Below are 25,293 nucleotides of genomic sequence, written 5' to 3' on the forward strand. Positions count from 1 at the left end.
TGAGATATGCGGCAAACCCTATAAAACAGCCGGCCACTTAAAGAGCCACAAGGAGACCCATACGGAGGAAAAACAATTCAAATGTAAAATATGTAATCAAGATTTTTTCCGAAAAAAAAATCTGGTCCGACACATAAAGGTGCATAATTCGGAACGTCCATATAAATGCTCGATTTGCGGAAGAGGTTACATATTTGCATACCGGCTGACATGCCACATGCGCTCAGCTCACAGCGATGAGCGACAATTCGCATGCGACATCTGTGGTTTATCGTATACTACAAGTACTTATCTTAAAGCTCACAAGAAGACGCATACGTATCTCGAACCACAGCCGTATAAATGTGATATATGCGATGCAAAATATAGCCACATTTGCGACCTGAGGCGTCACACGAAGAAACATTCCGAAGAGGGATGCTTGAAATGTTTCCAATGTAGGATGGAGTTTTCCTCCTATGTAAATCTAAACGAGCACACATGCAGAGATCGACCGTTCAAGTGTACGGAGTGTGGAAAAGCATTTTTCTCGGGCGCAAATCTCAAAAATCACACCAAGACTCACAATGCTTATAATAACAAATCGTACCAATGTTCGTTCTGCGAACGAAACTTCACCGCTAGCTGGACACTCAACAAGCACATGAAAGTGCACACCGATCAGCAACTGTACGGATGTAATTATTGTGAGTGTTACTTTGCACAGCAAGAGGAAGCAGCTAAACATGAAGCTCGGCACAAACCGAAGCGGCAGGGGCCGGCGTTAGAAGGACAGCTGCCCGTCGACGGCGGAAGCTCGATCGCAGAATGAAGTGCCATTGATTTGTAGACAACTTCATACGTAAACCTTTGTTGGATAATAAAATGTAATAAAACTCAATTGAAATTGTGACATTTAAATTAATTCTCATTAACCATGCGGTCATGTTTTATAACACAGCCGTTCCGGCACACGAAATCCATTGATAATCTGTTTTAAACATAGCGAAAATTTTCATTTTCGCTTGAATTGATTTCCGAAAGTGCTCCAAGAGGGAAGTCACTTTTTTATACTGACCTTTTTAGTGTTAAATCTCGAATTTATTTATTTTCCAAAATATTAGATTTTGGATTGCAACATCCTTCACTAACATCCTGAACCCTGAAGCTTTCCAATATTCTTCACAGTACCTTCTCTTCTGTTGCAGCGACGACGCGATGTTGGAGAGCCACACGAAGACCCATGCGGAGAAAACTCAGCTCAAATGTAAAATATGCGATAAAGAGTTTTCCAAAAATACCTCTCTTCTCAAACATATAAAGTTGCATGGTTCGGAACGTCCATACAAATGGTCGATTTGCGGAAAAGGTTTCTTATCTGCGTACCCGCTCGCAAACCACACGCGTTCGGCTCACAGCGGTGAGCGACCATTTACCTGCGACATCTGTGGTCTATCGTATTTCACCGCTTCTCATCTACAAGCACACAGGAAGACCCACACGTATCTCGCACCAAAGCCGTTCAAATGTGATATATGCGATGCAACATATAGCTACAATTCTGACCTGAGGCGTCACATGAAGAAACATTTAAAAGAACGGTGTCTAAAATGTTCCCGTTGTGGAATGGAGTTTTCCTCGCAGGAAAAGCTAAACGAACATTCATGCAGGGATCGATCATTCGAGTGTACGGAACAACCTGCTGTACTCAACGAGCACATGGAAATACCCACCGATACGCAAATGTACGGGCAGCACTGCCAAAAGGCAGGCAATCGGAGGCAACCCGTTCAACGGGGTAACTTGCAACAAGCAATATTTCCTGGAAGTTGATTTGAATAAGTTTCTTTTGACTTGAATATGCAAATGTTAATCCGACTTGCGATTTTCAATGCTTTTGCAATGAATACGTTACAAACAATTTTTGAGCCCCATAACGGAAAGTAAGAATTTAAGTTTAAGTGTTATTCATGTGCAGTTGATATTCCGTGCCTGGACTTAATAGAGCTGCCCTCTTTAAGGACCATTCACAAATTCCGTAACGCACTTATGGTGAGCGGGGGTTCCATTATACAAAATTACGCTACGAAGGGGAGCGGGGGAATTAAGAATCTTCGATATCTTGGTTACGTAATATATGAATGTTCCTTACGTTACGACTGATCGTAATTTGACACCACCATATTGCTGGCTGATCTCTCTCAGTGATGATATTTTATTTTTGGCCTCTTCTATGGCCATTTTCAGTATATCTCGAGAAAATTTGGCATATTTCCGACTCACAAGAAGCGTCTTACTGATAGCTTACCTCGTGCAGTTCACGGAACACAGGTTTTTTACATAGCACAGCTGTTGCAAGTTACCCCGTTTAAGTTGTTGTTTCCGATTTTGGATTCCAAAATCCTTCACTAAGATCCTGAACTCTGAAGCTTTCCAGTATTCTTCACAGTGCCTTCTCTTCTGTTGCAGCGACAGTGCGGCTTGTGTTGATGGCGAACAGAGTAATAAGACCAGCAAACCGATGAAGCAGTGTGACATCTGCGGAAAGTCCGTTACACTCAAATCCTACTTAAGGCACAAAAAATCCCACATCGTCGTACGTCCATTTGAATGTGAGACATGCGACAAAGTCTATAAAACAGCCGGCGACTTGATAAACCACAAGGAGACCCATGCGGAGAAAAAACAGTTCAGATGTAAAATATGTGCTAAAGAGTTTTCCAAAAAAGCCTTTCTCCTCAAACATTTGAAGTGGCATGGTTCGGAACGTCCATTTAAATGCTCGATTTGCGGAAAAGGGTACTTATATTCGTACCCGCTCGCAGACCACATGCGCTCGGTTCACAGCGATGAGCGACCATTTACGTGCGACATCTGTGGTCTATCGTATTCCACAACTTCGCACCTTAGTGCTCACAAGAAGACCCACACGTATCTCGCACCACAGCCGTTCAAATGTGATATATGCGATGCAAAATATAGCTACAAATGTGACCTGAGGCGTCACATGAAGAGACATTTAAAATGTTCCCAATGTGGAATGGAGTTTACCTCTCAAGAAGATCTAAACGAGCATGAATGCAGCGGTCGGCCAGTCAAGTGCACGGAACAACAAACTGAACTTAACAAGCACATGGAAATGCAAACCGATAAACAAATGTATGAAAGTAATTATTTATATAAAATTAAAAAAACCACGTTAAAATACGTGGTTAAAATACGTTAAAATACGTGGGGTTGGTTGGAATTTAGTTTTCAAATCGAATTAAAAACTATTTGGCAGCCCTGCCGTTAAAATATATTAACTTGATAACGGCAGAGCCTGAGAAAATTTGGTTTATATAACGAATTTGTCCGATTTCTTAAATTGAAAAAAATCTAGATTAGAATTTGGACGCCAAATTGGATTAAACCTGGAATAGGACTTAAAATATTGTGTGGAATTGAACTTGAAATACGATTTATGAATTTGAAATTAGAATTAAATTTGAACTCAAAATCAGAATTTTAGTTGAATGTGAAATATAAAAGGTCAAAAACGAAAAATCAAAATTCACAAGCAAAAAATCAAAAACCAAAGGATAGAAATAAAAAGTTTAAATTCCAAATTCAAAAGTTTAAATTTAGAAGTAAAAGTTAATCAAAACAAATCAACCTCAAAGACCAAAGATCACAGTTGGTTCAAAGTCGGATGGTCAAAAATTGAAAGCAAAACTCAAACAATAAAAATCAAAACTCGAAAAAATACGGTCGCAAATCAAAGAATCAAAGATCGAGTTCCAAAATAACAATCAACAGTTAACAAGTTAGTCAAAAATCAAAGTTAAAAAAGTCACAGGTCAAGCCAAACAATCAAGAGTAAAATTAAAAGTCAAAAACCAAAACTAAAATTCAGAAGGTATGTCAAAAGTTGAAATTCAAAAACCAAAATTTAAAATTGACATTTTAAATCAATAACTCAATCTAGTATTTACTCCGCCAATTTGATCCTGATGTTTGTTAGAGCTAATTTTAAATGCACATCTTGGCTGTATTAATATTTACAGGGTGGCCACTCAGTCGGAAAAACCGGGAAAAAGTCGGGAATCACTAACAGTCGGGAAAAAGCCGGGAATTTCACAAGTAAACCGGGAAATACCCGCCTGAGAAGTTTTTTTCTCAATTGCTGCATTTTTTCAATCAAAATCTTCAGGGCGCCTTTCAGGTTTTTTTCATCTCACCACTTCAGTTTGACTTCAGCTCAGTTCATTCGTGACTTCTACGGGATTGTGATTTGAACCCGAACCCCCACTATCCTCTTGGTTCGATTAACAGCGTCCAATTGACCGAAGTGCGTTAGTTCGGCTGGTCAATACTTACTTAGTTTACTCACGCGTTAGATCGACACCAAGCTAGCAAATGGCACCTTCACTAGTCGTTCACCGAGCGAAAAACAAAGTATTCTAAAATCTTATGGAGACTTGTGAGGCATTATTAGGGGTAAGTCACCCAGTACCGGACACTTAAGAATTTTAACATATATAAAATCAACACTTTGCATAACTTCAGTTTTTTTTCACTGGAAGAGTAATATAGAAAACTATTTTCCAATAAAAATAGGATACACGTTGTTGAATCACTAATGAACCATTTTAGAAGCCAAATGAAAAATCGATAAAAATCATTAGAATCATATCATTAGGCGGGGCATAAGTGCGATGTTTGCAGTTGTCATCAATTTTCGTGAGATATAAAGAAGGACAACAACAAAATACATTTTGTAGTGATGCAGTAACTCAATATCTTCCCATTCAACTATAAATCATCTGGAATAATAGTGTTTTGCAAAATAAATTCTTCATTCTTCTGATCAAGTGCCGATTCGCACTTTTACCCCACTAGCGGGGCAAAAGTACGAATACCTCGGGGCAAAAGTTCGAAGCTAGAATCCATGAAATTGGCCCAGCAGTAGCTAACAAAACCAGATTATCTTCAATCTGCGTTATGTTTCGGTAAGGAGTATTCTCAATTTGCACCTTTCCTATTTTGCGCTGGTATATTGCTGCCTCCGTCAGAACGAAACTTTTCCAAGCGTTTGTTTTTTGTTTCATCAGCGGAAAACATTGTTTTCCTTCGGCCAACATTTGTAGAGCATACAGTTTTCTGCAGATCTTCCATTTCTAGTATCTGTAATATAGTGCCTAAAGCTGTATATAATATGCTATACATTTTTGCATCGTTCACGAATCGCACTTTTACCCCGTCCGTGAATCGAAGTTTTACCCCGCTAGGCGGTTGACGAGGTTTGATTAAATTCTGGAAAAGCGAAATATGTTTTGTAAATTCTTTTCACCGTATTTTCAAATCAGATATGTGAGTGACACTGCTACAAATTTTCAACAAGTAATATCATCCTGTTGATATCGTATTTGCCGTATAACGAAAAATTACATCAAAACCGCTCTAAAATAACATTTGCTCATAACTCAGCAACTATGCTTCGTAAACAACCAAAGTCTACGTTAGATTCAAGCTGTCAAAGTTGTCACCCATTCATGCTAATGTAGTCAATTTACTCGGAATCTCCACCGATAAATTATTGAATCGTACTTTTCCCCCATCGCACTTTTACCCCTCCTTACTCTACTTAAAAATTGTGTCTCCCAGTACCAATCAAAAGTCCATACCAATAATATACCAATAAGGTATATTATTGGTAAATAAACCAATTAAGGACTTATATTTCTGAATAAGACATGTCAAAACGTTTAAAATCTCTTATTGCTTGCACTAAAGATTGCCTTGAATAAAAATCAACAGTTTTTCATGCTCTATATCGATGCTCTCCTGTTTTCTATGAGAAATTGATCATCAACAGGTTTCCTTATTTTCTCATATTTAAGATTTAAGATTTTTTTTGCAAAATCTTGATCAAGATTTTCAAAAATCTTCAAGAATTTGACTCAACCAAGTAAAGCATTTTGCTGTTCGGTATTGGGGAACGGCTCGCTTTCCGGTACTGGGTGACAGAAATCGCTGAGAACAATCTGCATTTTTTAAGGAATTAAATATCTTTGTGGAAAAATGAACTATGGAGCTTAGAAAATATTTAATGAAGATATTTTATGGATGAAAAACGAAATTTTGTTTGACCGAATATTGCTGTAATGCTGATCTGAAGATTAGCCGAAACAAAACAATTCGATCGGCGGTAGATAAAAACAAACAAATCTCGGTGTTCGTGGGCGATTCTGACATACAAAATCACATATGCTAATTTTTTGTTGATTTTATCATATTAGCTACTAAAGTGCACCATTTGAACTATGAAAGTCAGAAGTATCCGGCGCTGGGGGACTAATATAATATAAATATAATCCCCCTATATCCCCCTAACTCTTTTCTAAATTTATGCTCAAGGTCAAGATTCTAAACATCTAGTTATTGCAATTTTGATTCAAGAATTATTTCAGACAGTAAGAGCGGTGAATGTAATGGTTTGAACATTCTTTTTACAATCTTAAGATAAAATATAATCCTTAAAGCATGAGTTTCTAATACGCATTTTGTTAAAATTCCATCTGTTTGACATGATGCATCTCGGCATTTGAAACGGGCAATAACAAGGGGAAAATATATCCGAATATTGGGTAATGAGAAAAGCAAACTGACAATGATATAAAATTGTGCTATAGACTCCTAATTAAATTAATCCTATTGAGGAAGCAATCTAGTTCTATCCTGTCCCACGTAATAAACATTTGACGATTTGTTATTAACCATTTGGACTTAAATTGGAGTTAATAGGCCGTATGAATGAAACGGTTTGCTTTGCTTTTCCCATGTAAATCTTATGGGAGAGTTTGCTCTAACTCTTTATTCATACGGCCTAATGGTACGTGTTCCACCCCAGTGTGGGATGGAACCTAGACACGCCAGTAATTACGGGCAACATAGTAAAAACAATGTGATCAACCTAATGAATATTTTTTCATGAAATTTAACTCAAAATTTGATTTTCCTGCAAAAATATTTATCCAGAGCAGTGCCAGAAAACGAATAGCTTAACTTCTCTTTTTCATTTTTCGTATCTAACGCTCAACCCAGATATTTTTTTAATTCAGATATACTACAAAATTGAAATAAATCATTTAAATCACTCTTAGAAAAAAATTAAGATCGATCATTTTGCTCTAGATCAGCGGTTCCCAAATGGGGGTTCGCGAACCCCCAGGGGTTCGCCAAAACTTTAGTTCGCTGCAGAATAGTATAGGGAAATCCGTCAGGGGGTACGCGAACCGAAAAAAGGTTGGGAACCGCTGCTCTAGATGACCTTTTTCTTCAAAAGTAAGAAAGGGAAAATTTGCGGAATATTTTTTTCGCAATTTACCTGAATTCTTGTTTTTCGAAAACATCAACATATCAATTTCAAAACAAATTTCGTATGCTTATGATATTACACGTCACAATTTTAGTCAAAAATTCAGGTTTTCTTGTCACAGGAACTGATCCCTAGCCAAATCATACATTTTTTCACAAACTTATCCGCTAAAACAAACTTGCATCCGTTAAGAACCATCCCGCGAATAGGAGCTTTGAAGAACTTGACCCCCGATAATTGGATGTAATCGACATTCGCATAAGTTTCACATCCATGATCCATCGTCAGCACCTAGTCGTACAACTTACATGCCCGAATTCTAGCCATTTGCTCGGTACCACCTGTAGCCTTCCAAATACGCCGCACAGTGTAGCAGCCATCTTCAGTTTTTTCTCCAAATCAATCTGAGATATTGGGATTAGCCTTAATTTTCCGAAAAAAAAACTTTCCGAATGATCTTTACCCGCAGTTGACGATCAAGGGTTTCACTCCGACGTTTGGTTTGCACTTTGCGGGCAGTCGTGAGAATTTTCTAACATATTTTGTTACAAAGTTTTTGATAACTCACGCTACTATACCTTTGGAATTTGCCTGCTTCTGAGTAGACGCCGATGGATTTTGGGGTTGACTGCGTCAATCATTTTTATTTCCTCCTCTTGCATAATAAATATTTCGGAACCACATTAGTTTTAGACTACAAAAAATATGAATCAAGCAGAACTGTTTACAAGCAACATAACGCAGTCAAAAACTTGCATATCCGACTGAGAGCACCACTATCGCTAAAATGAATTGCCCCATTTCTAAACGATCGAAGCTTAACTTATTTAAATTGAACAATTTTCTTTATCAAGACCTCAAAACGGTTTCTCAAACGGTCAAACAATTTTGAAATAATCCGACCAGTTGAAAAAATTTTCGGTCGGGAAAATCATACATAAACCGGGAAAAAGTCGGGAAAAAACCGGGAATTTGAAATTTGAAATTGAGTGGCCACCCTATATTTACTACTAGCTGACCCGACAAACTTCGTATTGCCACAAATTAACCTGTGTTGTACATAAATCATGAATCTCATATGATCTTTGTCACTTCTCGAGTTTTGCAAGCCCCCCAGTGGGCGGCGCTTCCGACGGCGGGTCACCGGCAACACTCGCGACCGGCTCGTCCTGAATGATCTAGTGTTACTATAGATAGTTTTTGTGGTCTTGTTATTGATTAATGTTTTATGGAAGAGTCTCGAATTTCTCGAGTTGGATTAGTTTTTGAGTTTCGCAAAAATTTCTGTTTTATTTGTAATGAGAGTCCATATCCCCCTACCACAGGGGTGAGAGGTCTCTAACTATCATAAAATAAATTCAAGACTCAAACATCTCCTACATGCTAAATTTGGTTCCATTTGCTTGATTAGTACTCAAATTATAAGGAAATTTGTATTTCATTTGTATAGGAGCCCACCCTCTTAAAAGGGAAAGGGGTCGTAATACACCACAGAAAAAAAATTCTGCCATCTAAAACTCTCACATGCCAAATTTGGTTCCATTTGCTTGATTAGTTCTAAAGTTATGAGCAAATTTGTATTTCGTTTGAATGGGAGCCCCCCCCCTCCTAAAAAGGTAAGAAGTCCTAATTCATCATGGGAAAAATGGTTGCCTCCAAAAACACCCACATGCCAAATATGGTTCCATTTGCTTGATTAGTTCTCGAATTATGAGGAAATTTGTATTTCATTTGTGTAGAAACCCCCCTCTTGAAGTGTGGAAGGATCCTAATTCACCGTAGAAAATATTTTTGCCTCCAAAAACCTCCACATGCCGAATTTGGTTCTATTTGCTTGATTAGTTCTCGAGTTATGGGGAAATTTGTATTTCATTTGTATTGAAGCCCCCCCTCCTAATGTGGGAAGAGGTCCTAATTCATCACAGAAAAAATTCTTGCCTCCAAAAACACCTACACGCCAAATTTGGTTCCAATTGCTGGATTAGTTCTCGAGTTATGAGGAAATTTGTATGGAAGTCCCCCCTCTTAAAGGGGAGAGGAGTTATAATTCCTCTTATAAAGAGGGGAGGGGTCTCAATTCACCATAGAATAAATTCTTGTCACCAAAAAAAACACCCACATGCCAAATGTTGTTCTATTTGCTTGATTAGTTCTCGAGTTAGGAGGAAATTTGTATTTCATTTGTACAGGAGCCCCCCCTCTTAGAGTGGGGAGGGGTCGTAATTCACCGTAGAAAATTGTCTTGCCCTCGAAAACCTTCACATGCCAAAGTTGGTTCCATTTGCTTGATTAGTTCTCGAGTTATGAGGAAATTTGTATGGAAGCCCCCACTCTTAAAGGGGAGAGGAGTTACAATTCCCCTTATAAAGAGGGAGGGGTCTCAATTTACCATAGAATAAATTCTTGTCACCGAAAACACCCACATGCCAAATTTGGTTCTATTTGCTTGATTAGTTCTCGAGTTATGAGGAAATTTGTATTTCATTTGTATAGGAGCCCCCCCTCCTAAAGTGGGGAGAGGTTCTTATTCATCATAGAAAACATTCTAGCCTCCAAAAACACCTACATGCCAAATTTGGTTCCGTTTGCTGGATTAGCTCTCGAATTATAAGGAAATTTGTATTTCGTTTGTATAGGAGCCCCCCCTCTTAAAGTGGGGAGGGGTCCCAATTCATCATAGAAAAAAATTTTGTCTTCAAAAACACACACATGCCAAATTTGGTTCCATTTGCTTGATTAGTTCTCGAGTTATGAGGAAATTGGTATTTCATTTGTACAGGAGCCCCCCCTTTTAAAGTGAGGAGGGGTCCTAATTCAACATAGAAAATTTTCTTGCCCTCGAAAACCTTCACATGCCAAATTTGGTTCCATTTGCTTGATTAGTTCTCGAGTTATGAGGAAATTTGTATGGAAACCCCCCCTCTTAAAGGGGAGAGGAGTTATAATTCCCCTTATAAAGAGGGGAGGGGTCTCAAATTACCCTAGAATAAATTCTTGTCACCGAAAACACCCACATGCCAAATTTGGTTCTATTTGCTTGATTAGTTCTCGAGTTATGCAGAAATTTGTGTTTCATTTGTATGGGAGCCCCCCCTCTTAGTGGGGGGAGGGGTCTCTAACCATCACTAAAACCTTTCCTGGCCCCAAAAACCTCTACATGCAAATTTTCACGCCGATTGGTTCAGTAGTTTTTGATTCTATAAGGAACACAGGACAGACAGACAGACAGACAGACAGAAATCCTTCTTTATAGGTATAGATTTAGATTTCACGTTTACTTGTTTTGCACATATTGGATTGAGAGCTCAGGTCGACGTGATACTGACCTCAAAGCAGCTTTTGACAGAATAGATCATCGCATACTTTTGCAAAAACTACGCCGTCTTGGGATCTGTGATAAGCTTGATTGAATGGCTCAACTCAAATCTTAGCGATAACCTAGCGAAGCGAAACCTAAATGGGGTACCTCAGGGGAGCAACTTGGGATTTAGCAGTGTTGCATTATTGCTCGATGGTGGCTATAAACTAGCTTACGCTGACGATCTAAAACTTAAGCTCAACAGGGTCGAAAAAATAAATGACTTAGGAGTTCTCATGGACAAAAAGCTCATCTTTACCAATCATCGGTTAGCTATCATCGCCAAAGCTAATAGACAGTTAGGTTTTATACCGAAAATAGCCAAAGGTTTCAACGACCCTTATAGTCTCAAAGCTTTGTATTGCTCACTGGTACGACCTATTTTGGAAAACGCAGCTCTTGTTTGGCTCCCTCATTAGCTGACATGGGATATAAGAATTGAAAGAATCCAGAACGATTCATCCGCGTTGCTCTGCGTAACCTGCCTTGGCGTGACCCTCTGAATCATTAGCTTAACGTAGAAAAATTCAGCAGGTAACCTTTATTGCCAAGCTGCTGAACAATGAGGTTGACTGTCCACGATTGCTGTCATTACTGGATTTCCGAATTCCATCGTGGTCCCTGACGACGCTGCCACGTTGCTTCAACCAAGGTTTCATCGTACAGCATTCGGCTATCGATGAACCTATGTCTTCGATGTTGCGTGCTTTTGCTTCTGTTGAAGATATGTTCGAGGTTGGGGAAAGCACCAGCGGACCAGCGCCTTCTCACGCAGAATCACTGCATCTGACTCTTTCGGAATGTGATAATGGTACTGTGCTATTGACGTAGGTCTGCGTCTTACGGCAAGGTTTGGAATAGGGTGTCATTCCGAAAAATCAAAAAATGCAAGTGTCACGAAAATATGAAAGATTATGAACGCTACTAGCTCTGCCAATTATGAACGGATTTTCATGATTTAGATACCGACCGACTCATAATAGATGTAGCAATTATGTGATTTCTATTATAACTTTCTTTTTCAAACACTAATTAGTGAAAAGTCTCAAGGTCAATAATCCCCATACATTTCCTTCGTGTTTGCTTTGCTGGAGGTGATTTCTGCGGGGAGGTTGCCCCCCACAGTAGCCGGCGCTTCCTAGCCCCCCCCCCCCCCCCCACCTCCCCCAACCATTACAATAACCTTCCACGACCCCAAAACCCCATTTTTATAGGTATAGATTATAAACGTTCGGAGTATCATTACTAATCATGGATGAGTGATACCCTGGACCCAGTTTTCTTATTCTTATTATTCTTATTAATAACAACACAACCTCAATAAAGGATTCCTGGAAATAATTTTAATTATTTCTATTCATAGAAATATTTCAAATTATTTTCTTGTCTGTATTAACATTTGCAAAATATCAGAGATATATTGCAAATGTTTAATCGGCCAGGCCAACTGTGAAGTAGTGCCGCAAAGACGATTATAAGAAATAAATCTTGTGTGAATAAGTTATTCATACATAGATACATTTCAAAATCAACAGGGGAAGAAGAAACAGGGACGTCTCGTACCAACCGTTTCTGACTGAAGTTTGGAGCGTCTTAGTACCGTTTCTGATCAACTGTAAATTTGTTTCGTTGGGAGTATCTTTGGGAGGTTAAGTGATCTTTATCGTTGGGAGGTTAAGTGATACTCCAGACCTTCGGGGATGAACTTATGGCATTAACCAAAGTCAGGCTGCAATAGGCCAAGGTTATAGCGCCTTTTTTCGCTCTCTGAAAATAGATACATTCCATCTACCTATCTACTGAATATATATTGGCATCATATTAATTACTAAGTAAAAGAATAAAACTTAGGAATAATAAAATATATGAATGCAGGAAAATCAAATAGATAAACAAGTGAAGTTATAAAACGACCTCACCGGCATTTGTTTCTTCGTCCGCTCCATTAAATTAAATTTGAAAGACAGTTTGAAGACCTTTTCGAAAGCTAGGTTTTGGGCAGGTAGGACTTCATAAACCGCAAAAATCACTACCGTATGCACGAACGTAAATTCGGACCGATTCCAGTAACGGATGCCGCCAGTAACTCCAGCTACATAATTAGTTTGATATTACCTTCAAGGCACTTGCTAATTCTATATCTGCTGCCGCTGGCCGATGACGGAACAACTAATTTGTAGCTTGATTATTCCCAACGATCGGACGGAACCGATAATTCGTTTCATTAAATAATTTTTCACAAACTGTAAGAAAATTTTGACAGCGAAAAATTTTGTCCACACGCGCTGCTTACTGCGATCTTTTTTCAATGGGTGATACCCTGGACCCTGGGGGATAAACTGACGGCGTTAACCACAGGCCAACCGCCTTTATTCGCTCTCTGAAATACAAAAAATGTGTGTACAATTTGAAGTCAGTGTAGACAACCCGCCCGCGCCTTTCACAGTAAAACAACGTCTTACAACGATTAGTTCAGTGTCGCGAACCCCAAAACAAGCGATGTAAGAGAAAAACGAAAATGCCCCTTGGAGTCCCCCGAGAAAACAGGAGATCCAGAACTTGCGAAACACAGTCCCTTAATCCACAAGTCCACCAACAACGCCCACATCTAAATAACAGTTCATGAAAAAATGTCATTAAAATATTTTCCATACCTAACTAATAAAAAGGCCAAAAGTCGAATGCAAAGTTAGAAATATCATTCTCTGCGGTATTCTGTACTATGTACTTAACTTTGAAACTATTTGTGGTAATTCCTAAGAACGCTGGACTTGGATTTACTGTATGGTATTCTTTGAGGTTATGTTTGTGCAGTCATATAATAACAATAATAATGTTTGAATCCAATCCTAATTATCATAATCATCTTGCTACGATGAACTTTTTTTAAAAACAAAACTTTCAGCATTGCTCTTCTTGCCAACATAGTTTATCAACCAGACATAAAACTTATTTTTCACCATAACACTTTACACTTGAGTACTTCTTCCTCCACCATTTGCGTCACTAGTCATAGACGAAAATTTTCATTGCATTCTCCACTCGAACAGGCTTTCATCGAAACGATAACGGTCACGTTCGTTTACACTTCCAATCAAGTTAAAATTACTAAACATACCGAATATTATACCTATACATTTTATGTTTAATATGGATAATTGACTACAAAAATTAAAATTACGTCCAACCGCGCACAGTGACTGCTTTGATCCTGCTGAGCCAAAAACCAAAATACAAAATGTCAAGAGTCAAAAGTCGAAATTCAAATATAAAAAGTCAAAAAGCAAACTAAAAAAAACAAAATTTCAAAGCTAACACTAATCAGAGATCCAAAACCAAAATTCTACATTTAAATGCGAAAATTTAGAAGACAGAGGTTAAAATTGGCAGTTTGAATTAAACTAAACTTGAAATTTAACTTGAAACCGGACTTGCCTGAAAACAGGTATGAAATGACTTTAAAGAAAATTTGAAAATTTTACTAGAAACTGGCTGAAGGTGGACCGAAAATGAGACTTATAAAAATTCGACGCTGCGAGTAGATTAGATTTCAAAGTAGACATGAAATTCAATATGAAACGGATACAGAATTGGACTTGAGTTTGAACTTGAATTTTGATTAGTTTGAATCTGAAGTTGAAATTTCAATTCGAACTGAATATCGGACTTTAAACCAGATTTGGTTTAGATGTGACATTGGATCTTAACTGTTCTCAAAACTAAACTTGGAATTGGTTTTAAAAATAGATTTAAACTGGGTCGTAAATTGGACATGAAATTTGAAACGAAAATTTAAAATATCAGATTTTGGATTCCAATATCTTGACGCTTTGCAATGTTCTTCACAGTACCTTCTCTTCCGTTACAGCGAAGACGCGATGTTGGCTTCTGTTGATGGCGAACAAAGTAATATGGCGTGTAACGCAGGCATTCTCGATATTCACGCTATAGAGAAAACGTTAGATCAAAATAGCAGCGAACCGAAGAAGGAGAAGTGTGTCATTGGCGGAAAGTCCGTCACACTCAAAAGTTCATTTAAATGTGAGATATGTGGCAAAACCTACAAACGAGCCTACGGCTTAAAAAGCCACAAGGAGACTCATACGGAGGAAGAACAATTCAAATGTAAAATATGCGATAAAGAATTTTCCCAAAAAAGCTTTCTTGCCAAACATATGAAGTGGCATGGTTCGGAACGCCCATTCAAATGCTCGGTTTGCGGAAAAGGGTACTTATATGCGTACCCGCTCGTATACCACATGCGCTCAGCTCACAGCGATGTGCGACCATTTGCGTGCGACATCTGCGGTTTATCGTATACTACAAGTACTTATCTTAAAGCTCACAAGAAGATCCACACGTATCTCGAACCAAAGCCGTTCAAATGTGATATATGCGACGCAAAATTTAGCTACAATTCTTCCCTGAGGTTTCACATGAAGAAACATTTAAAAGAACGGTGTCTAAAATGTTCCCAATGTGGAATGGAGTTTTCCTCCCAAGAAAAGCTAAACGAGCATGAATGCAGCGATCGACCATTCAAGTGTACGGAGCAAGCAACGGTACTCAACGAGCATATGGAACTGCACACCGATAAACAAATGTACGGAAGTAATTATTTATTGTAAACGTTACTTTGGGAAATACGATGGAATTGGAGCTTACTAAGCTTGTCAGCTTACAAAAATTGAAAAGAAGAACTAGAATGACTAGAATTTGGTTTGGACTTCAAATTGGACAAATTGGATTAAACATTGGACTTAAAATAAAGTACATAATTGAACTTATGACTAATTAAATTGAAACTAGATCAGAAGTCAAAAGACGAAAACAAAAAAGTCAGAATTTTAGTTGAAAGTCAAATATGGAAAGTCGACGAACGAATCGAAAAGTCAAGTCACTAGCAAAAAATAAAAATCCAAAGAATAACAATAAAAAGTTTAAATTTAGAAGTCAAAATTAAACAATCTTTATGCTGGATTTGAAATTGAAATTGGATTAATTTGAGCCTGAAGTTTAACTTTGAATTCGAACTGAAAATCGGACTTGATACCGGACCTGATTTGGACGTGAAATTGGAAATTAAATTTGGAATTGGTTTTAAAAATGGGCTTAAATTGGGTCGTAAATTGGATATGAAATTTGACACGAAAGTTTACTAGAAATTAGACATGAAATCGGAAGTTATTTTTCCTCCAAAATATCCGATTTTGGATGAAGCTGTCCACTATTTTCTTCACAGTACCTTATATTCTGTTTGCAGCGAGGACGCGATGGTACCTCCTGTCGATGGGGAACAAAGTAGCAAGGCGCATACCGAAGAAATTCCCGATAGCCACGTTATAGAGAAAACGTTAAATCCGAATAAAAGCAAACCGATGAAGCAGTGTGACCTTTTAAAATGGTCAGCCACCTAAAGAGCCACAAGTTGACCCATACGGGGGAAAAACAGTTCAAATGTAAAATATGCAATAAAGATTTTTTGCAAAAAAGATATCTCTCCAATCATATGAAGGTGCATGATATGAAACGTCCATGTAAATGCTCGATTTGCGGAAAAGGTTTGTTAAATCGGCACCTGCTTCTGGACCACATGAGTTGTCACAGCAATGAACGACCGTTTAGATGCGACATCTGTGGCTTATCGTATGTGAGAGATTCTCATCTTAAAGCTCACAAGAAGACCCACGCGTATCTCGAGCCCAAGCCGTTCAAATGTTATTTATGCGATGCAAGATATAGCTACAACTGCGACCTGAGGCGTCACATAAAGAAACATTCAGAGGGACGATGTTTGGAATGTTCCCAATGTAGAATGAAGTTTTCCTCTCATGAAAATCTGCAAAAGCATTTATGCCGAGATCGACCATTCAAGTGTACGGAGTGCGAAAAAGCATTTTTCACGTCCACACATCTCAATAATCATCGAAGGGTACACAACGCACACAAAAAAGTGCACCAATGTTCGCTCTGCGAAAGAAGCTGCTCCACGCCCTATAGTCTCAAAAGGCATATGAAAATGCACACGGATAAGCAACTGTAAGGGGGTAATTAGTGTGAGCACAAGCACAAGCAAAAGCGGCAGAAGTCACCAGTAAGAAAACAGTTCCCTTCGACGGAAGCTCGATCACAGAATGAAGGTGTAAACTAAAGTGTTATCGGTTTGCTTAAAGAACCATTGATTTATAAAATTCTTTGTCGAATAAAAAAATGTTATAAAATTCAATTAAAATCGTGACATTTGAATTCATCCTCATCCACCATTCGGTCGTGTTTTATAACACAAGCGTTCCGATTTTTGATTCTCGTTTTGGCCTTCAATTCAACTTTGATCCTAAGTTTTTCTCACAAAACTTATCGCATTGCACTTGGGTTATCATGGCACTCAGGTTCCAAAGCGTTTCAGCCTTTCAGGATTCTACTAACCTCTTGTCTTGTTCGGATTAATGGAAACCTCTCTGTATTGATTTTGGTAAAATACGCTCAAAGCTTATTGTATTCTGTTTGCAATATTTTAGCACAGACAAACAGACATAACACTCGTTTTCCATTCTTCGTACCGACTAAACCGTCATTTCAAATTTGCGCTTAGTTGGGAATGTCTCCGTTTTGGTCAAAGTAGCGCTTTTTGACGAAAGAAAGGGAATTCCCCATAAAAAATACTTGCTACTTCGAGGAATACTCCTGTTGCTATTTGATATTTGGGAATGTCGATCATAGATGGTGCTAGTGTTCAGGCTAAATGTGAGGTACGATAATTTTTGTAGATTTTTCTTCCAAGAGTTATGTCTGTTTGTCTGTGATTTTAGGTTGGACTTCATTGTGCTTACAATTTTAGTTTTCTCCTTTAGGTGAAATTAGTCGTCATCGATTCTGCAAATTTCAAAAGCAGTTTTTTTGCTTGAAACAAAAATTTTGTTCAGGACAATATATTCACTGTGTTCAGATTGGCAAGAAGAATGCAGTGAATACATTTCTATAAACAGAGCCCCGATTTTGGGCTTAAAAACTGCTTCCGAAATTGGGCTCTTCGACGAAAAGTTAATGACTGCTAGTTTCCCGTTAACTGATGATGCAACAATCTGATAAAATCAACGCTGCGATTGCTGATGGCAGTAAAACATCTAACAATGAGGGCCGGCACTAGCCAACTTGTCGCCCCACGCAAATTTTCAAAATAGCGCCTCCAGAATAAACGAAAAACAGCCGGCGTTGTTAGGTGCAGATATTTTACTACCTACACACTCACAAACGCACAGTCTCGTAGCGTCATTCTGCATAACCACTCTCGAGGCAAACAACTCGTGAGCAGCCAGTGGCCCATGAGGGCTAGCGGCACACTGGAATACGAATTGGGTGCGCGCAGATCCCGCGGGTGGGAGTGTGAGTCCCCGCGAGTGATCGGTATCAGTGGCTCAGGCTGCAATGACCTGCGAGAGCGACGACCGTGGCTGTTAGCAGAATACACACAACGTAAAAGTCGTTGCAGTGCATGAATAAACAAGAGCGAGATTTTCGAAAGGAATGCTTATGCCGGCGTGTTCACTAGAACGAGTACGCGTGTGTCAGAAAATTAGCTCACACAAGTGCGCGCTTGGCTACACTGGTCACAGTAAACCGTCATTTCTTTTGAATAATTACCAATACCAATGTCCCCCCCCCCCTCTCCTCACCTTTCCGCTCTTCCCTCTCCTTCACCAAAAATTTCATCTCTTTCCCCTACCGTACCTTCATCGATTGTAGAACCATCGTTTCAAAAAAAAATATTAATATATATGTTATGATCGCATTTCAAGGTCAAGACTAAAAACTTGAGATTAGTCATATTTCCTGTTACTTCAGAAACTTCGTCCTCCTACCTTGCTACTTCATTGAAGATGAAGCTGGTGATTGCGGATTCTGAAGAGATTCGAAAATCTCTCCCGAAAAATTTCTAGATAATTTAATATCATCAATGCCACTATCCCACCGCGTTTATGTGAGTGTTTTGTTGCGACTAGATTTTCATCAGGAGTAGGTTGGAGCGCAAACCGAAAGCGAAGAATGGCGTAGGCGTATGAACCATGCACTGCAGGCACTACTTGGAATGATTCTCAAAGTACATTTGTCGAAAGTTGGGAGAGTACGATTCTCTTCTGGACCCTCATCGGCCTTACACGTACGCATATGTTGGGTCGGAAACGAATAAAATGTTGGCGGGTCATTTAGGTCGAGCGACAAGCCCAACATCTTCTTTTTCCCGCTTGATTCGTGGCGCTCATCCGCATGGGAGAGTATTCACCGAACATGAATTCACGAACATTTTTGGCCAACATGTTCATACGTGTATGAGGGCCTTTAGGAATATGTTTTGCTTAACGACAAGGTCGTCAGAGTCCATTTATGGCAGTCAGTATGGCACCAAATATCACCCTTCCCTTCCCTTCTTCAGTGTACCAACATGCTCCCATAGACTCGAGAAACCATCACAAAAAAAAATAAAATTAGTTCAACTAACCTGCTAGCCGTAATCAGATCTTGCAACTCGAAGTTCTAAACATTGCATTCTACAGGTTATATTACTTTTTGGGGCATAAATTGCACTGAATACTGAGATTTCTGCCCAATCAAAATTCATCACTATAATTTCACTTTTTCGCCGTCGATTTTTCGTTAATTTTTTCGGCCGTTCCATTCATCACATCACTCGAAAAACTTAACTTGAAACACAGAAAACTTTAATTTACCACCCGAACAGTTATTTGGTAAGATATAATGATTTTGCCCAAACTGTTCACTTGAATTGATATGAAAAACTTTCGATTGCAATTCCGAATCCGCGACCGGCGTTGTTGATACGTTACCAAGGAAACGGGTGTGTATGTAGGGTGATGCCATATTTACGTTGAGCATGTAATTGACCAATAATTTTCGCTATTAAATTAACGGTCGTAAAGTGTCGAAAATATACTTATAAAATTCACTGATAATAAAATTCGCCGTAAACAACATTTTATGTGATAGAATTACTGTCGGATCTAGTTCAACAGCAAAAATAGATACGCGATTCTACGTTTCATAATTGGTTATAACAGATTATTACCTACTACTAGCAATCCTGTGCTCCTGGAAATGTGCCATAGCATAAACAAAACGATAGTGGCAACAAGTATCGAAATTAGTAAAAAAGCAGCTGGCCTCTGACGTTAATTCAGTTGCCATAATAATATCATTGCTGGTATCAATACTCAATACTCCAAAAGTAAAGCCTGGGTGCTAATTCCGTTATCGAAATCTGACCTTCTGTTTTTATACGACAGACTTCGCAGCCGAGATTCGAACATACGACGACTGGCTTATTAGACCCGCGTCTTACCTCGAGGCCAACTGGACCGACTCAATACTCCACATCCCATTAATTCCGCTCCGAAACATGTTGATTTGCGGATAAGATTTACTATCGCAGCTCATGTAATTCTATTTGGGTTTAAACTTGAAAATATATAACCGTGGGCGGATAAGCTAAGTCTTTTCTGGTGGATCATCCTGATCGATTTGATTTACAGCAAGTTGCTATTGGCAACTATAATAAAATATCCGAAAGAATATATAATACATTTTCAGCAATTTCCGTAGTTGTGCAGCACCTGCACATTAAATTTTATCGTGCATATTGCAGGGTGGCCACCCAACCGGGAAAAACGGAAAAAAGACGGGAATTTCAAATCACCGGGAAAAACATTTTATCCAACCACCGGGAAAATCTCAACTATTCACATTTGTCAATCATAACATCATAACACTTATTTAGGTTTTGTGAAATTTTGAGTTTGAGGGCGCTAACAGTTGTTAGATAACAAAGCATTGTAAAGCGCTTTCAGTGAGAATTTCTTTAGAATTACCAATGCGCTAGGGTAACAGAATGCTTCCTTGTTGGTATTATCTCCTTGCAAAAGTGATGAGTCTAAGGGCGCTTGCAGTGAGAATTTTATGAGACTCACCAAGACGGTACAGTAATGGAATGCTTCTTGATTGATCCTGTCGAACGTTACGAATCTGAGGGCTCTTACAGATGTTATACCTTGAATCAATATAAGCGTGAAGGCGCTACAGTAATGCTTCCTAATTGGTCCTGTCAAACAAATCTGAGGCGCTTACGAAGAGGACGTCTTAAGAGTTTCAACATCAACAAAAGTTGAGTATGTTTTATTGTTTTCTTTGTACAGCTTCTTAAAAACAGGAAAAATAAACCCATAAAAGTAATGATATTTCTTTTATGTTTCGTGATTAAAATCACACAAAATCGCGGGAAGACCACACAAATGTTATCGGGAAAACCGGGAAATCAACGATTCATTTTGAGTTTTGCAATTTTTGAAAACCAGTTGAAAACAAAATAAATATATGTATTCGATTAGTCAATCTCAATTACTAGCAAAATCATTCTATTTGCATTCTGACATAAAAATCGATCAATTACAACTTCCATTTTGCAACTCACAGTTTGCTTTGACGAATTGTTGTTTGGCGACCAAAAAAGAGCTAGAAAACGTCAATATGACCTCGCATAAAACAATGATTTCGTTGTTGAACTCTAATATTCTTCATAACAGCAGCACTGAATCTGTTTGGTCAGGATATTACCATATTAATATCACCCATAACAAAAAAAAAGAAAACTTATATTTCCGCCTCGCAACATGGATTTCATCCAGGAAGATCAGTGACAACTAATTTGTTGGAGTTCACCTCGTTATGTCTACGAACTATGAAATTTTGCTAGCCAAGCTGGACAAATTGGGAGTCTCATCTAGCTTGCTTTCCTGGCTAAGCAGCTATTTAGGCAATCGCAAAATCGTCGTTAAACTGGCACCTTGTCAATCGAGGTGGCTTCAGAACGGCTTAGGAGTACCTCAAGGTAGCATCTTAGGACACCTGCTATTCTCGCTGTTTGTTAACGATGTCACTCGACTATTGCCTGCAGGAATAAGGTTATGCTACGCTGATGACGTGACAATTTATTTGACAATTGAAACAGCCAAAATTAGTCGATGTGTTTGCCGTGTGGTAATCATATGTTAATTAGCATTCAGAGATGCACTATTACTAGCCTCACCCGCAAAAAACACCCAATAGTTTTTGAATATTGTATCGAAGGCACATCACTACAGCGCAGTGACAGTTTAACGGATCTAGGTGTAGTATTGGATAGCGAGATGTCATTTAGACAACACTATACCTATATCATTAGCAAGGCGAACCGTCAGCTCGGAACTGTTTTCCGCATTGGCAGAGAATTTACGTACTCTTCATTGCTCTCTAGTTCGCTCCATTCTTGAGTCAAGTTGCGTTGTCTGGAATCCGCATTATGACTACTGTATTATTCGTTTAGAGCGGATCCAAAAATGCTTCATCCGCAAAATTTGTCGCATGCTGCCTTGGAGGAATCCCGATGACCTGCCACCTTACGTTGAACTGTGTCAGCTAGTTGGCGTGGCACCTCTAGAGCAGCGCCGAAAAGACATTATTGCTAAGATAGCTCATAAAATTCTTTCGGGTGCCCCTGACTGTCCGGCTATTTTCTCGCGTCTTACCATATAGTGCCCTCTTCGGCCAACGGAGACGACAGCTTCTTTGGGTTGATCCGCACCGCACCAATTATGGCCTCCCCGAGCCAATACGGCAGATGGCGTTGGAATATAACCGTCGTCATTATAACTTTTAATGAATGTTTTATGAAATTGTAAAATGTGTGTAATTAGGCTACGTTAATTTTGTTACGCTTGTATTTTTTTGTAAAAGATGCTGGGTTTTTATGCTGCTTTGGGTAACAATATGTCGCTTGCTCAAGGTGGCTTTTCCCAGTCCGATAACCATTTTAATTTAGACAATTCGTCGGATGAGTTAATTAAATAAATAAATAAAAAATATTGTCTATCGCCTCTATGGTACAAAGGTATACATGAGTACCAGTGAGCCACATGCCCTGGCGGATGTTGTGGGTTCGAATCCGGTTATAATCTCAGATTACAGCTTGGTTCGATCCATGCACCTTCCAGCATGGGACAAAAGGTAGGAGTAGGAGTCACAACGACTACTTGTCGTAGCTACTAACAACCCCCCTCTCACCTTTCCGCTCTTTCCCCTATCGTCCCTTCATCAATTGTAAAAGAACTACCGTTTCAGAAAATATTAAAAAATACGCCCCACTTATAGTAAGTTTACAAGAGATGTGTCGAAGTCAACCAGTTTCATCACGGTAATATAAACAACCGCAATAAATGTTTCTTATTATCAGTTTTATTTTGTATAATTAGTATTATGCAAACTTGCTATAATTAGTTTTTGATGTGTATCATCTTGGTATTGCTCAACACCATGATAAAACCAGAGGTTCATACCGCAATAAAACCTTTATAAAAATTCGGCAAAGGCAAGGCATGGGGATGGACTGTCCTGTATGTTATTCAACATCGCGATTGAAGGTGTGATTAGGCGAGCGAGCATCAAAACTAGAGGAATGATCTTCACTCTTCAGCAATAGTAGTCCTAGCCTTACAAACTCAATACCATTACTAGAAACCTTGGGATGGTGCTGGCAATCTACGCCAGATTAAAAACGGAGGCTAGGAACCTTCTTTTCCCTTCGCAATGCGCTGCGATCAAGGAACATACGCCGCCGCACAAAGCTAACAATGTACAAAACGCTAATCAGACCGCTAATCCTCTACGGACTTGAGACAGTAACTTTGCTTACGGAAGGCATACGTGCATTTGCCATATTTGAATGAAAGATATTGCGGACTATTTTTGGCGGAGCACACACGGATAGCGGAGAGCGGCGTAGGCGTATGAACTGCGAGTCGCAGGTACTGCTTGGAGAGAGCTTCTCATTGTGCACCAGGCGAAAATTGGGAGACTACGCTGGACCGGCCACGTCGCAACGATGCCGGACGACTGTGCAGTGAAATCCGTTCTCTTCCAAAACCACACCGGCACCAGGAATAGAGGGACCTAACGTGCCAGATAGTTCGACCAGGTTGAAGCCGATTTGCGTGTATCGAGACGCTCAACGAATTGTTGATACGGCAAGAGCCACCTCGGCTCTCGGTTGGTAAAGTAAGTGGTCGGGACGCTTTTTTGTACTACCCAATTTAGTGCTAAATCTCGAATTTGTTTATTCTCCATATCATCAAATTTTGGATTCCAATATCCTTTATTAAGAACCTGAACCCTGAAGCTTTCCAATATTCTTCACAGTACCTTCTCTTCTGTTGCAGTGACGACGCGATGTTGGCTTCTGTTGATGGCGAACAGAGTAAAAAGGCAAGCAAACCGATGAGGCAGTGTGACATTTGCGGAAAGTCCGTTACATTCAAATGCTACTCGAGGCACAAAAAATCCCATAGCGCCGAATGTTCATTTGAATGTGAGATATGCGGCAAAACCTATAAACAAGCAAATTCCTTAAAGAGCCACAAGGAGACCCATATGGAGAAGGAACAGTTCAAATGTAAAATATGCGCTAAAGGTTTTTTCAAACAAAGATATCTTATCCAACATATGAAGTGGCATGGTTCGGAACGTCCATTTAAATGCTCGATTTGCGGAAAAGGGTACTTATATTCGTACCCGCTCACAAACCACGTACGCTCAGCTCACAGCGATGAGCGACCATTTACTTGCGACATCTGTGGTTTATCGTATGTTACATCTTCTCATCTACAAGCACACAAGAAGATCCATACGTATCTCGCACCAAAGCCGTTCAAATGTGATATATGCGATGCAAAATATTGCCGCAATTCTGACCTGAAGCGTCACATGAAGAGTCATTTAGAAGAACGGCGATTGAAATGTTCCAAATGTAGAATGGAGTTTTGCTCTCAGGGCAGTCTAAACGAGCATTCATGCAGAGATCGAGCTTTCAAGACTACGGAACAACGAACTGCACTCAACAAGCATATGGAAATGCACACCGATAAATAAATGTACGGATCTAATTGTTGTAAATGTTACTTTCGAAAAAACGATCGGGTTGGTTGAAATTTTTGAAATCAAATTGTACTCATTGAGAGAGAAATGTAAATTTAGTTTTCAAATCGAATTAAAAATTATAATTTGAGTTTCTTGATTTTTTCGATGAAATATAGACAAATGTTGTTTTCAGCGGACGTTTCGACCTACTATTCTTCGGTCATAACGCCTTTAATTCTTCGGACGCCTAAAACATATAAGATTTATCGAATAGTTCATACAGTAAACATTGAACAATTTTCTTCGGCTGTTACCAACTTACATTAACACGTATATTCTCTACTTCGTCATCTATCTAACTAAGCTGTCTATATTTCACCGAAAAAATCAAGAAACTCAAGTTATAAAAGTGAACGGTGACTAACTTAAACAATAAAACGAATTAAACACTATTTGGCAGCACTGCCGCTAAAAAGTAGTACTTTTTTTTGCATTTCTTGGCAAATTTTTTAGAAAATGTGAAACAATTGGCAATTTACCCTGCATCTTGAGATTGAGTTTTCAGTTTCATCCTATCCGGCCGATATTTTTGTGATAATTAGTAATAAGTTCGCCATGCTATGTCATTACTCGATTCTCC

General features: G+C 39.0%; 2 protein-coding genes across 2 annotated transcripts; both read left to right on the forward strand.

Annotated features, from left to right (window-relative positions):
* The first annotated feature begins 442 nt into the window (after positions 1-442).
* LOC128746350 (protein krueppel-like) lies at positions 443-811 on the forward strand. The gene has a single exon (XM_053843403.1). The coding sequence runs from the start codon at positions 443-445 to the stop codon at positions 809-811; it is 369 nt and encodes a 122-aa protein (XP_053699378.1).
* Positions 812-1,197: 386 nt separating this feature from the next.
* On the forward strand, positions 1,198-24,665 carry LOC128746351 (zinc finger protein 208-like). The gene is made up of 5 exons (XM_053843404.1): positions 1,198-1,724; positions 2,449-3,138; positions 14,566-15,300; positions 15,961-16,101; positions 23,957-24,665. Exons 1-5 carry the CDS (start codon positions 1,198-1,200, stop codon positions 24,663-24,665), a joined length of 2,802 nt encoding a protein of 933 aa, XP_053699379.1.
* The last annotated feature ends 628 nt before the right edge of the window (positions 24,666-25,293 follow it).

Source organism: Sabethes cyaneus, chromosome 1 (genome assembly GCF_943734655.1).
Source record: "Sabethes cyaneus chromosome 1, idSabCyanKW18_F2, whole genome shotgun sequence".
Taxonomy (NCBI): domain Eukaryota; kingdom Metazoa; phylum Arthropoda; class Insecta; order Diptera; family Culicidae; genus Sabethes; species Sabethes cyaneus.